At 43.8% G+C, this 15,411-nt stretch overlaps 1 protein-coding gene across 3 annotated transcripts in view; it reads right to left on the reverse strand.

Annotated features, from left to right (window-relative positions):
- LOC139565343 (protein shisa-8) overlaps positions 1-15,411 on the reverse strand; it is an 87,509-nt gene that overhangs the window by 15,091 nt on the left and 57,007 nt on the right. For all 3 annotated transcript variants that reach the window (XM_071385577.1, XM_071385575.1, XM_071385576.1), the window contains exon 3: positions 1,630-1,746. In XM_071385577.1, coding sequence (XP_071241678.1) covers positions 1,630-1,746 — 117 coding nt within the window. The remainder of the gene's footprint in view (positions 1-1,629; positions 1,747-15,411) is intronic.

The raw sequence follows: 15,411 nt of genomic DNA on the forward strand, positions 1-15,411 counted from the left end.
AGGGTTGGGCTGAAAACCCACAGGACGGTAGATCTCCAGGAAGAGGGTTGGGCTGAAGACCCACAGGACGGTAGATCTCCAGGAAGAGGGTTGGGCTGAAGACCCACAGGACGGTAGATCTCCAGGAAGAGGGTTGGGCTGAAGACCCACAGGACGGTAGATCTCCAGGAAGAGGGTTGGACAGAAGATCCACAGGACTGTAGATCTCCAGGAAGAGGGTTGGACAGAAGACCCACAGGACGGTAGATCTCCAGGAAGAGGGTTGGACTGAAGACCCACAGGACGGTAGATCTCCAGGAAGAGGGTTGGACAGAAGACCCACAGGACGGTAGATCTCCAGGAAGAGGGTTGGACAGAAGACCCACAGGATGGTAGATCTCCAGGAAGAGGGTTGGACTGAAGACCCACAGGACGGTAGATCTCCAGGAAGAGGGTTGGGCTGAAGACCCACAGGACGGTAGATCTCCAGGAAGAGGGTTGGACAGAAGACCCACAGGACGGTAGATCTCCAGGAAGAGGGTTGGACTGAAGACCCACAGGACGGTAGATCTCCAGGAAGAGGGTTGGGCTGAAGACCCACAGGACGGTAGATCTCCAGGAAGAGGGTTGGGCTGAAGACCCACAGGACGGTAGATCTCCAGGAAGAGGGTTGGGCTGAAGACCCACAGGACGGTAGATCTCCAGGAAGAGGGTTGGGCTGAAGACCCACAGGACGGTAGATCTCCAGGAAGAGGGTTGGGCTGAAGACCCACAGGACAGTAGATCTCCAGGAAGAGGGTTGGGCAGAAGACCCACAGGACGGTAGATCTCCAGGAAGAGGGTTGGACTGAAGACCCACAGGACGGTAGATCTCCAGGAAGAGGGTTGGGCAGCCCTGCTCTACTTGATTACTCACACATGTTTTTCACACCTTTCACACAGTCACACTGTTTTCTCATGTTTCACACAGTCACACATGTTTTTCACAGTCACACATGTTTTCGAGAGCAAAGTATAGGCATGTTATAATTAAGCAATAAGGCCCAAGGGGGTGTGGTATATGGCCAATATACCACGGCTAAGGGCTGTTCTTAAGCACGACGCAACTCAGAGTGCCTGATACAGCCAGCCATGGTATATTGGCCATATACCACAAAACCCTGAGGTGCGTTATTGCTATTATAAACTGGTTACCAACGTAAGTAGAAGAGTAAAAATAAATGTTTTGTCATTCCCGCGGCCAATCAGCAAGCATTTGTGTGTGTGTGTGTTTATTTGTGCGTACACATGTGTGTGTCCGCAGGACCATACGGCTGTCTGCTCTATTTATGAGAAAATAATAAGTGAAATACCGTAGAGACTTATAGGGCACCAACCTCACAGTTTATAATATACATTAACATACATTAACATTATATAACATATAACACTCTGTTCAATACTGGAGTATCACAGGCACTGTGTCTCACGTAATAATGACGGCAGTTCTCAAATGCACATGTGTAGAAATATCCAAATGCATAAAATATGTCTATATTATTTATGTTTGCATGAGTGGATAGGTTTTAGTGCATTTATGTCTATGTGAACTGGTCTGTTGATAGACAGTGCATGTGAAAGGATGTCTGTAGTGAGTGGTGAGTTGCTTACCCACAGCCTTGAGGGAGGCGCACTTGTTAAAGCCCAGACCAAGGTTGTTGTGAGGGTGGGAGAGCGCCATCGCTGGACCCAGGGGTGAGAGGGCAGCGTTATTCAGGTGGTTGTGATCTGAAAGACAGAGAGAGGGAGAGAGGGAGAGAGGGAGAGAGGGAGAGAGGGAGAGAGATAAAGAAAGCAAGAGAAGAAGAGAGAATGAACTGCTGTTACACCCTAATTAGTCCATGTGTACCATCATGTGTACCACCATGTGTACCACCATGTGTACGACCATGTGTACCACCATGTGTACCACCATGTGTACCACCATGTGTACGACCATGTGTACGACCATGTGTACCACCATGTGTACCATCATGTGTACCATCATGTGTACGACCATGTGTACCACCATGTGTACCACCATGTGTACGACCATGTGTACCACCATGTGTACCATCATGTGTACCACCATGTGTACCACCATGTGTACGACCATGTGTACCACCATGTGTACCACCATGTGTACCACCATGTGTACGACCATGTGTACCATCATGTGTACCATCATGTGTACCACCATGTGTACCACCATGTGTACGACCATGTGTACCACCATGTGTACCACCATGTGTACCACCATGTGTACGACCATGTGTACCACCATGTGTACCATCATGTGTACCATCATGTGTACCATCTTATGTACCATCATGTGTACCACCATGTGTACCATCATGTGTACCACCATGTGTACCATCATGTGTACCATCATGTGTACCATCTTGTGTACCATCATGTGTTCCACCATGTGTACCATCATGTGTACCATCTTATGTACCATCATGTGTACCATCATGTGTACCACCATGTGTACCATCTTGTGTACCACCATGTGTGAGTAATGCTTAATGACCTGTATATTTATGCGTCTACTCTGTGCATATTGGGGGCTGGTGAAGATAAGGATACATACTGAGAAAAAAATGTGACCACACTGTACTTTGTAATATTGAGGCGGTCAAATATCCTCCCCTACACTGGAAAAAAATGTGCTATCTAGAACTTAATGGTTCTTCGGCTGTCCCCATAGGAGAACCCTTTGGACAACCACTTTTGGTTCCAGGTAAAACCGTTTTGGTTCCAGGTAGAACTCTTTTGGGTTCCATGTAGAACCCGTTCCACAGATGGTTCTATGTGGAACACAAAAGGGTTCTACCTTGAACCAAAAATGGTTATCCTATGGTTACAGCTGCAGAACCCTTTTGGAACCCTTTTTTCTAAGAGTGAATAGGAGGCATAGTGGCTAAAATCCTGTCTTCCGGACATCAAATAGTCTATTTCCCAAAGGTGTTTTGACAGGCACTACAACCACAACACAACACAACCACAACCACACAACAAGCCCACTGTACAGTACTAGCTATAACTATACTGTGTCAAGATTGTTGTGACCCAACATTAACCCTCATTCAACCAGACCCCCACAGTGGTGCCCACTGGGTCACAGTGAATGGGGGGTTAAGGACGCTAATGTGGCCCAGTGGTTGCAGTCCCGGATGTGGCGCTCATTGGCGTGCATGAGCACCGCCTCTCTATCTGCCCCGTGGCGGTGTGAGGCCGGATGGTTTGTTGTGGTACACACATGCAGAGCATCGACATGCAGATGGAAACTCTGCCCAGAGCCATACATTTAGAGAGTTATGCCAACTTTTAGAATTTTGAATATTGTTATAATTCTAGACATTACAAAGCATTGTTTAAATATTCCATATGGTATATTTAGATTGTACATATTTTTTTGTTTTTGTTTTTAATAACTTGTTGATAGATTAACTGTAATATCTGGTGGTGACCCACGGAGTTGCAGGACTGATGATGTCACTAGCTTGCTAATATGATTTGAATGATGCAGCAACACCAGATCAACACCGTCTTACTGGCGCTTTTACAGTCGCTGAAGCATCACCCAGGTGGGTGCTACATTTCAGTATTGGACCATCTAGTCTATCTACGGAGGAGGAGCTGTGACTATCGAAGACGACTAGGTTCCCGATGAAGAGCTCTGTGGCCTGTCAGTCAGATGTCTACCTCCCTGCCTGGCTGTACCATCTATGCTCCCTCCTCATAAGATACTTCCTTTTCCAAACTGCCTTTCATCTAAAGCTATGGAAGACAATTTTATTTATGTGTTTATTTCATGTAATATCTTATGTTGTTCTTGTCTATCACTGTTCTGTACTTTGTCATGTATTTGTACGTTTTATGTGGACCCCAGGAAGAGTAGCTGCTGCATGTGCAGTAGATAATGGAGATCCTAAAAAACGAAACCATCGCCCAAGAACTGCCAGATCCCTACATTTGTTTTGTTAAATCGTTTTTTGTTTATTTTGTTTTTAAAGCGACTTTGAGATTCTACCTAGAATGAAAAACCCCATATGAAATAAATAGTATTATTATTAATACCATGGCATTGTTGAATACTCCTTTCTGATTGGCTTGAAGGGCATTCTAGAGTGTGCATTATTTAAGTGATAATGCCCAAAAAGCCAGTGTTTGGAGGATATATTGGCACAGGTGTTGTTAGGCAAACCATGCCAATATATCCTCCAAAACACCAGCTCCGAGGGCATTATGACTTTTATACAACGGGTTACCAACATATTCAAATAATGATTGACATATTTTCATTCAAAACGTTATTTTGATTAATTTATTCATACTATTTCATCCTTCCACAAGATATAATCCCGACACAAATCTAGGGTTGCTACCCAAGCCAGCTGGTCATTCATTCTATCGGCCCAGTTGTTCAGTCTTTTTGTTCTGTATCTATGGACATGACCCAGTTGTTTGTTCTAAATGTTCCATTGCCATACTGGCTGGCAACGTTATTTTTCCTTGCTTGCTAGCTAGCCAACTCAGGCTAATTTACAGTCACGTCAAAAAATACAGCCAGAATAACAAGACATGAAATCAAATCAAATCAAATTGGATTGGTCACATACACATGGTTAGCAAATGTTATTGCGAGTGTAGCGAAATGCTTGTGCTTCTAGTTCCAATAGTGCAGCAATATCTTACATGTAATCTAACAATTCCACAACAACTACCTAATACACACAAATCTAAGTAAAGGAATGGAATAAGAATATATACATATAAATATATGGATGAGCAATGACAGAGCGGCATAGGCAAGATGCAATAGATGGTATAAAATACAGTATATACATATGAGATGAGTAATGGAAGATATGTAAACATTATTAGTGGCATTATTAATGTGACTAGTGATCCATTTATTAAAGTGGCCAATGATTTCAAGTCTGTATGTAGGCAGCAGCCTCTCTGTGTTAGTGATGGCTTTGAGATATAAGATGTTTTTCAGTCTCTCGGTCCCAGATTTGACGCACCTGTACTGACCTCGCCTTCGGGATGGTAGCGGGGTGAACAGGCAGTGGCTCGGGTGGTTGTTGTCCTTGATGATCTTTTTGGCCTTCCTGTGACATCGGGTGCTGTAGATGTCCTGGAGGGCAGGTAGTTTGCTCCCGGTGATGCGTTGTGCAGACCGCATCGCACCTCTGGAGAGCCTTGCGGTTGTGGGCGGTGCAGTTGCCATACCAGGTGGTGATACAGCCCGACAGGATGCTCTCAATTGTGCATCTGTAAAAGTTTGTGAGGGTTTTAGGTGACAAGCCGAATTTCTTCAGCCTGCTGAGGTTGAAGAGGCGCTATCCCGACTCCCTACACACTATTGCGCCTTCTTCACCACACTGTCTGTGTGGGTGGACCGTTTCAGTTTGTCTGTGATGTGTACACCGAGGAACTTAAAACTTTCCACCTTCTCCACTGCTGTCCTGTCAATGTGGATGAGGGGGTGCTCCCTCTGCTGTTTCCTAAAATCCACGATCATCTCCTTTGTTTTGTTGGCGTTGAGTGAGAGGTTGTTTTCCTGACACCACACGCTGAAGGCCCTCACCTCCTCCCTGTAGGCTGTCTTGTCGTTGTTGGTAGTCAAGCCTACTATTGTTGGGTTGTCTGCAAACTTGATGATTGAGTTGGAAGCGTGCATGGCCACGCAGTCATGGGTGAACAGGGAGTACAGGAGGGGCTGAGCACGGACCCTTGTGGGGCCACAGTGTTGAGGATCAGCGAAGTGGAGATGTTGTTTCCTACCTTCACCACCTGGGGGGCGGCCCATCAGGAAGTCCAGGACCCAATTGCACAGGGCGGGGTTGAGACCCATGGCCTCAAGCTAAATGATGAGCTTGAAGGGTACTATGGTGTTGAATGCTGTGCTATTGTCAATGAACAGCATTTTTACATAGGTATTCCTCTTGTCCAGATGGGATAGGGCAGTGTGCAGTGTGATGGCGATTGCATCGTCTGTGGACCTATTGGGGCAGTAAGCAAATTGAAGTGGGTCTAGGGTGGCCAGTAAGGTGGAGGTGATAGGATCCTTGACTAGTCTCTCAAAGCACTACATGATGACAGAAGTGAGTGCTACGGGGCGATAGTTATTTAGTTCTGTTACGTTTGCCAACTTGGGTACAGGAACAATGGTAGCCATCTTGAAGCATGTGGGGACAGCAGACTGGGATAGGGAGAGATTGAATATGTCCGTAAACACACCAGCCAGCTGGTCTGCGCATGCTCTGGGGATGCGGCTAGGGATGCCGTCTGGGCCGGCAGCCTTGTGAGGGTTAACACATTTAAATGTCTTACTCACGTCGGCCACGGAGAAGGAGAGCCCATTTAGCTGCATTTACGTTTGTTTAAGCAGTTTTCTAGTGACATTTATTTGGATACATCCATAACAATGAGCTAATGATGCACAATTTTGCCTGGCATAGAAAATGTGCTCTTTCGTCAGGACACTGTTGCTCAGAGGCGCTAGCCAACAACACAACTAACGCAATAACTTCAAACTGAAGATGGAAAGACAGCAAACTAGCTGCACTTCATTTCGTTTGACCAGTTTTTTATTGATAGTTCTTTGTATATACAGTGGGGAGAACAAGTATTTGATACACTGCCGATTTTGCAGGTTTTCCTACTTACAAAGCATGTAGAGGTCTGTAATTTTTATCATAGGTACACTTCAACTATGAGAGACGGAATCTAAAACAAAAATCCAGAAAATCACATTGTATGATTTTTAAGTAATTAATTTGCATTTTATTGCATGACATAAGTATTTGATACATCAGAAAAGCAGAACTTAATATTTGGTACAGAAACCTTTGTTTGCAATTACAGAGATCATACGTTTCCTGTAGTTCTTGACTAGGTTTGCACACACTGCAGCAGGGATTTTGGCCCACTCCTCCCTACAGATCTTCTCCAGATCCTTCAGGTTTCGGGGCTGTCGCTGGGCAATACGGACGTTCAGCTCCCTCCAAAGATTTTCTATTGGGTTCAGGTCTGGAGACTGGCTAGGCCACTCCAGGACCTTGAGATGCTTCTTACGGAGCCACTCCTTAGTTGCCATGGCTGTGTGCTTCGTGTCGTTGTCATGCTGGAAGACCCAGCCACGACCCATCTTCAATGCTCTTACTGAGGGAAGGAGGTTGTTGGCCAAGATCTCGCGATACATGGCCCCATCCATCCTCCCCTCAATACGGTGCAGTCGTCCTGTCCCCTTTGCAGAAAAGCATCCCCAAAGAATGATGTTTCCACCTCCATGCTTCACGGTTGGGATGGTGTTCTTGGGGTTGTACTCATACTTCTTCTTCCTCCAAACACGGTGAGTGGAGTTAGACCAAAAAGCTCTATTTTTGTCTCATCAGACCACATGATCTTCTCCCATTCCTCCTCTGGATCATCCAGATGGTCATTGGCAAACTTCAGACAGGCCTGGACATGCACTGGCTTAAGCAGGGGGACCTTGCGTGCGCTGCAGGATTTTAATCCATGACGGCATAGTGTGTTACTAATGGTTTTCTTTGAGACTGTGGTCCCAGCTCTCTTCAGGTCATTGACCAGGTCCTGCCGTGTAGTTCTGGGCTGATCCCTCACCTTCCTCATGATCATTGATGCCCCACGAGGTGAAATCTTGCATGGAGCCCCAGACCGAGGGTGATTGACCGTCATCTTGAACTTCTTCCATTTTCTAATAATTGCGCCAACAGTTGTTTCCTTCTCACCAAGCTGCTTGCCTATTGTCCTGTAGCCCATCCCAGCCTTGTGCAGGTCTACAATTTTATCCCTGATGTCCTTACACAGCTCTCTGGTCTTGGCCATTGTGGAGAGGTTGGAATCTGTTTGATTGAGTGTGTGGACAGGTGTCTTTTATACAGGTAACGAGTTCAAACAGGTGCAGTTAATACAGGTAATGAGTGGAGAACAGGAGGGCTTCTTAAAGAAAAACTAACAGGTCTGTGAGAGCCGGAATTCTTACTGGTTGGTAGGTGATCAAATACTTATGTCATGCAATAAAATGCTAATTAATTATTTAAAAATCATACAATGTGATTTTCTGGATTTTTGTTTTAGATTCCGTCTCTCACAGTTGAAGTGTACCTATGATAAAAATTACAGAACTCTACATGCTTTGTAAGTAGGAAAACCTGCAAAATCGGCAGTGTATCAAATACTTGTTCTCCCCACTGTATCAATAAAAATGATGCTGATTCATGATTTCGACTTGCTGAGAAAGCTGCATGCCTGTCTGTCTCATCCCGACTCATCCTGACACGTTCATTACTATGGGACAGCTGGAGATCAAATGTAAATATTGAAACAATGTTGCAAATGTCGGAGAGACAGACAGCAAGGTTTATACAAATCTCCACTGTTGAAAACAAAATGTTAGTCTAAAAGAAATGTGAGATAATGTCTAGATGTTTTTAATAGCGGAGATCAAGTTTATAAATTGCCTGGCTGGGCTGATGAGACAGTGGATTGCGCAGTCAGATGGAACAGAGTAAATAGGCATTTTAACGAATAGACAGAGGCTGTGATATATTGGCCATATATCACAAACCCCCGAGGTGCCTTATTGCTATTATAAACTGGTTACCAATGTAATTAGAGCAGTAAAAATAAATGTTTTGTCATACCCATGGTATACGTTCTCATATACCATGGCTGTCAGCTAATCAGCATTCATGGCTCGAACCACCCAGTTTATAATACCCTATAACGCACGGTAGAATTCAATAGTTCATTCTTACGTTCTATGTTTGAGCTGCTTTTGAAAGCAAAAGTCGAAATGAAAACATTATTGGCATTGTTAAATTCGATGTTCATAATTGCAAGCTAGAACTTACGGTTTTGTTAGCAAAACTAGCAAGTCTGTATTGTTTGGTTACCATAGTAACTACTGTAGTTACAGTTGAAATCAGACGTTTACATACACTTAGGTTGGAGTCATTAAAACTCATTTTTCAACCACTCCACAAATTTCTTGTTAACAAACTATAGTTTTGGCAAGTCGGTTAGGACATCTACTCTGTGCATGAGTAATTTTTCCAAAAATGGTAATTTTTCCAAAAATGGTAATTTTTCCAAAAATGGTAATTTTTCCAAGTAATTTTTCCCAAAATTGTTTACAGACGGATTATTTCACTTATAATTCACAATTCCAGTGGGTCAGAAGTTTACATACACTAAGTTGACTGTGCCTTTAAACAGCTTGGAAAATTCCAGAAAATTATGTCATCATTTGAGTCAATTGGAGTTGTACCTGTGGATGTATTTCAAGGCCTACCTTCAAACTCAGTGCCTCTTTGCTTGACATCATGGGAAAATCTAAAGAAATCAGCCAAGACCTCAGAAAAAAAATTGTAGACCTCCACAAGTCTGGTTCATCCTTGGGAGCAATTTCCAAAATGCCTGAAGGTACCATGTTCATCTGAACAAACAATATTATGTAAGTATAAACACCATGGGACCACGCAGCCGTCATACCGCTCAGGAAGGAGATGCGTTCTGTCTCCTAGAGATGAACGTACTTTGGTGCGAAAAGTGCAAATCAATCCCAGAACAACAGCAAAGGACCTTGTGAAGATGCTGGAGGAAACAGGTACCAAAGTATCTATATCCACAGTTAAACAAGTCCTATATCGACATAACCTGAAAAGCCGCTCAGCAAGGAAGAAGCCACTTCTCCAAAACCGCCATAAAAAAAGCCAGACTACGGTTTGCAACTGCACATGGGGACAAAGATCGTACTTTTTGGAGAAATGGTCTGATGAAACAAAAATAGAACTGTTTGGCCATAATGACCATCGTTATGTTTGGAGGAAAAAGGGGGAGGCTTGCAAGCCGAAGACCACCATCCCAACCGTGAAGCACGGGGTGGTAGCATCATGTTGTGGGGCTGCTCTGCTGCAGGAGGGACTGGTGCACTTCACAAAATAGATGGCATCATGAGGGAGGAAAATTATGTGGATATATTGAAGCAACATCTCAAGACATCAGTCAGGAAGTTAAAGCTTGGTCGCAAATGGGTCTTCCAAATGGACAATAACCCCAAGCATACTTCCAAAGTTGTGGCAAAATGGCTTCAGGACATCAAAGTCAAGGTATTGGAGTGGGCATCACAAAGCCCTGACCTCAATCCTATAGAAAATGTGTGGGCAGAACTGAAAAAGCGTGTGCAAGCAAAGAGGCCTACAAACCTGACTCAGTTACACCAGCTCTGTCAGGAGGAATGGGCCAAAATTCAACCAACTTATTGTGTGAAGCTTGTGGAAGGTTATCTGAAACGTTTGACCCAAGTTAAACAATTTAAAGACAATGCTAACAAATACTAATTGAGTGTATGTAAACTTCTGACCCACTGGGAATGTGATGAAAGAAATAAAATCTGAAATAAATCATTCTCTCTACTATTATTCTGACATATCACATTCTTAAAATAAAGTGGTGATCCTAACTGACCTAAGACAGGGAATTTTTTATAGGATTAAATGTCAGGAATTGTGAAAAACTGAGTTTAAATGTATTTGTCTAAGGTGTATGTAAACTTACGACTTCAACTGTATTTAGTAAACTTGCTAGCTACTTCAGTGGATGTTGAACACATTTCTACTGGCAAATTAACACATTTCTAGCAGCAAATGTGTTAATTATAGGAATTGTATAAAAGGGATAATCAACTCGGGGCTCTGTGCCTTCTCTGGAAAATAATGCAACTCCAACACCTTCCACGTTGTTTATTATTTTCCATAGAACGCATAGCCCCTCGTTGATTATTCCTTACGTCATGTTAATGGTGAACTAACACGGCTGCCACAAAATGTTGAAGTGTCATGTAAATGTATCATAACGCTCATTCTAGACATTCAGTTACATGACATTGTTTAAACATTTCCCATGTAATGTTAATGGGGAGCTAACATGGCATAGAATACATAAGGTGGAATTTAGAAATTTGGTTGTGCATCAGCAGTCACTCAAATAGCCCATGTCAACCCACGAGCCACTGCAGCACCTCATAATGAGTAATGTGGCCCCCACCCCTATCAAAGTTGCCCATCCCTGTTCTGACTCTGCCTAATATTTTCTGGCTATGTGGAGCGGGAAGCCAGGGGTCAAGTGGAGGTTCAGGGTCAATGCTGTGTGTGTTCCATCAGACACACATAGGGTACAACATGTAAACATACAAAAGACATGTAGCAATTTAAAAAACTTTTTGTATCCACTATGTTCATCTGTTCATAATGGTAAGGTGACTGCCACACAAGCATAATCGAAATTGCACCACAACTGCCCTAATACGGTATGTTCAACAGTGACATTTTTGTATGGCTTGTGATTTTAAACATTCTGTAAGTGGAACATGCCATACACAATAACGGTCAAAGGTTTTAGAACACCTACTCTTTCAAAGGTTTTTCAGAATAATAGTGAAGACATCAAAACTATGGAATAACACATATGGAATCATGTAGTAACCAAAAAAGTATTAAACCATTTTTAAATTTTTTATTTGAGATTCTTCAAATAGCCACCCTTTGCCTTGATGACAACCAGCTTCACCTGGAATGCTTTTCCAACAGTCTTGGAGGAGTTCCCTCATATGCTGAGCACTTGTTGGCTGCTTTTCCTTCACTCCGCGGTCCGACTCATCCCAAACCATCTGAATTTGGTTGAGGTCAGGGGATTGTGGAGGCCAGGTCATCTGATGCAGCACTCCATCACTCTCCTTCTTGGTAAAATAGCCCTTACACAGTCTGGAAGTGTTTTGGGTCATTGTACTGTTTAAAAACAAATGATACTAAGCCCAAACCAGATGGGATGGTGTATCGGTGCATAATGCTGTGGTAGCCATACTGGATAAGTGTGCCTTGAATTCTAAATAAATCACCGACAGTGTCACCAGCAAAGCACCCCCATACCATAACACCTCCTCCTAGATGCTTTATGGTGGGAAATACACATGCGGAGATCATCCGTTCACAAAGACACGGCTGTTGGAACCAAAAATCTCCAATTTGGACTCCAGACCAAATGACAAATTTCCACCGTCTCTTCTTCTTATTGGTGTCCTTTAGTAGTGGTTTCTTTGCAGCAATTTGACCATGAAGGTCTAATACACACATTCTCCTCTGAACAGTTGATGTTGAGATGTGTCTGTTACTTGAACTCTGTGAAGCATTTATTTGTGCTGCAATTTCTGAGGCTGCTAACTCTAATGAACTTATCCTCTGCAGCAGAGGAAACTCTGGGTCTTCCATTCCTGTGGCGGTCCTCATGAGATCCAGTTTCATCATAGCGCTTGATGGTTTTTGCGACTGCACTATAAGAAACTTATCAAAGTTCTTGAAATGTTCCGTATTGACTGACCTTCATGTCTTAAAGTAATGATGGACTGTCATTTATCTTTGCTTATTTGAGCTGTTCTTGCCATAATATGGACTTGATGACAGCTTGGCAAAGCTGTCATCAAGGCAAAGGGTGCTATTTGAAGAATCTCAAATATAACATATATTTTGAATTGTTTAACACTTTTTTGGTTACTACATGATTCCATATGTGTTATTTCATAGTTTTGATGTCTTCACTACTTCACTAAAACTAAAGAAAAACCCATGAATGAGTAGGTGTTCTAAAACATTTCACCGATAGTGTACACTGAACAAATGTGACAGGCAGAGGCTTGTTCACTCTGGCCATCTCCTATTTTCACAGCAAATGAAACCCCGCAATTCTCAAGTTCTAGCAGGCTCACCAATCCAGTGAGGTGATGCTGGTGTTCAGGCCAATGACAAGAGAGGAAGCTAGCTAGTGTGACAACAACAGCAACCTGACCTGAGATGACTGACAGTTGCCCAAATGTAAGCACCAGAGGGTGACAAAAGGTTAAATGTGTGTGCCGTTTTAGATGCATCTTTGCAACTCAGAACATAATTGATTCACACATTATTGTCAGACTCTCTGAAAGGTTACTAGTCATTGGATGCTCATTTAAGTTATATAAAGCTATATAGCTACTGTACATGGCTGTTGTGTGTGTCCCTGGTGAGGACATTTTAAAATAGTCACTAAATATGTTTCACATTTCAGTGAATAGATAGAATGATAACTTTTTGTAAATTAACCATGTGTGCTTCCAGGTCATTACGTAACATAATGTACAACATGTTTGGAAGGCATTGTTATGCCTAGGTCACTTAGTGGCACGAAAAGTTACCAAACACAGAGCAATACCGTAGCCCTGGATGGGGTCTGAATTGTCCGAGAGTTGTCATGTATCGCATCAATGGAAACCATGCAAGGAGATAAAAGGAGCGGTAGAAAATAGCGGCGAGGGAAGGATGACACTGAAATTGACTGATTGAATTAGAAATGAATCTTCACGTCCCCGTGTAATTGATATGTGATTATGACACTGAGTGAGCCGTGCACTGAGTGAGCCGTGCGGAAAATTGACTGTCTTTCGTGCCACGGTGCACCACTGCTCTACACTCCACTCCACCCCAAGGAGAATAGTGAGACTGGCGCCGGCCACCAAGGCTCCCTCGCTCCCTGGCTGATGAGCTGTGAAGCGTTTGATTCTGGCGAGCAGGACATTTCCCACCAGTTCTCCCTCTCAAGAGGGGTCCGTCTCTCTGCAATCCCAGCGGTCATCTGAGCTGGCACCCCTAATGAGCTCTGTCTCTCACAAAGATTCCCTCGGAATCCCTTTCCCTCCGACTGAGAACTCTGGAATGCACTTCGACTGTCTGGCTGGCCAGAGCTATGTCCCACTCGGAGTCTTTCCAGCTTGGCGCTTGTTAAATCCAACTTTTTTTCATTATTCTTTTGTTTGTATCTTAATTATTTATTTATTTTGACAGATTAAAAGTACATTTACATTGTAATACTACTGACAGCTAACTTTCTAACTCCGCCCATAACTTCAGGACTTTAGAGGATTCACAGAAGGCATGAATTATTGAGTCATTCTTAGTTTTTCACTTAAGACATGACTCTGCCGTTATGCTGTTAAATCCAACTCTGACTAATCAGCAGTGGAAAGAGGAGAGGCCAAGAGAGAGAGGGGAAGAGAGATACAACTAGAGAGAAAAAATCAACTAATTGCATTGATGAAAAAAATCCTTGGCTTCTGTCCAGTTTGACCACAGGGTTATGTGCTGGTGACATGGGGTGGTGGGTGGTGGTGGTGGTAGTCGTGGTGTGGATGGAGCTGGACACTGTGTCCACACTGTGTGTGATGACCATCTGTGCTGCAATGATGGGGTTGAATATCCACGGATATGAGAGTGTCTTTTTTTTAACGAAGTTAGTGCGTAGGTTCCTTGAGTCTGTGCGCACAGAACAAGGTTTAAAGAGAGTGTGCGGTTTTGAAGTGGGTATGAGTGTGAGTGCCTCTGCGAATAAGGATTTGTATGTTGATATGAATTTCAAATTGTGTGTGTGTGTGTGTGTGTGTGTGTGTGTGTGTGTGTGTGTGTGTGTGTGTGTGTGTGTGTGTGTGTGACAGAGAGCGAGATAGAGGGGGAGAGAGAAAAGACAGAGAGTAAAAGAGAGAGAGAGTGCAAGGGTGAGATTTGGATTTGTGTGTGTGTGTACACATTGTGAATGAGTCGGAGCTGGTGTGCAGTACACTGCTGGGTGATGGCCTAATTCAGCAGGGCTGAACTTCAAAGGGCTCTAGTGCTGCAAGGGCTTCAGCAGAGATGCCACTGACATGGCTCTGAAACACAGAGACAGAGTAGGGGGGGAGAGACTGTGCACAACACCATCAATAGATTAAATACTGATATCGCAAAGCAAGAGGCGTTTTACACTTCATGAGAAAAGATGAGAGATTGAGCATGAGAGGGAGAGCATGAGAGGGAGGGAGGGAGGGAGAGAATGAGAGAGAGAGAGAGAGAGAGAGAGAGAGAGAGAGAGAGAGAGAGAGAGAGAGAGAGAGAGAGAGAGAGAGAGAGAGAGAGAGAGAGAGAGAGAGAGAGAGAGAGAGAGAGAGAGAGAGAGAGAGAGAGAGAGAGAGAGAGAGAGAATGGAGAACTCCACAGGGAGGATGTTAAAAAGACAGAAAGTGGCGGTAAGAGAGACATCTGTCACTGGCAGGCTGTTCTGCCATGTTGCAGCAATGGAGAGAACCCCCCCCCCCCCCAATAAACAGAAAATATGCTTCACTTAATTTAAATACATCCCTCTCCCTCTCTCTTCCTCAGTCTACCCCACGCTCCATCTCTCTCTTCCTCTACCCCACTCGCCATCTCTCCCTCTCCCTATCTTTCTTTTCATCTACCCCCTCTATACCTCTCCATCTCTTTCTCTCACTCCCTGCCTCTCTTGTTCAGCTTCACAGATCTCTTTCCCCCTATAGCTCTC

The sequence above is a fragment of the Salvelinus alpinus genome, chromosome 36, assembly GCF_045679555.1.
Source record: "Salvelinus alpinus chromosome 36, SLU_Salpinus.1, whole genome shotgun sequence".
NCBI lineage: Eukaryota > Metazoa > Chordata > Actinopteri > Salmoniformes > Salmonidae > Salvelinus > Salvelinus alpinus.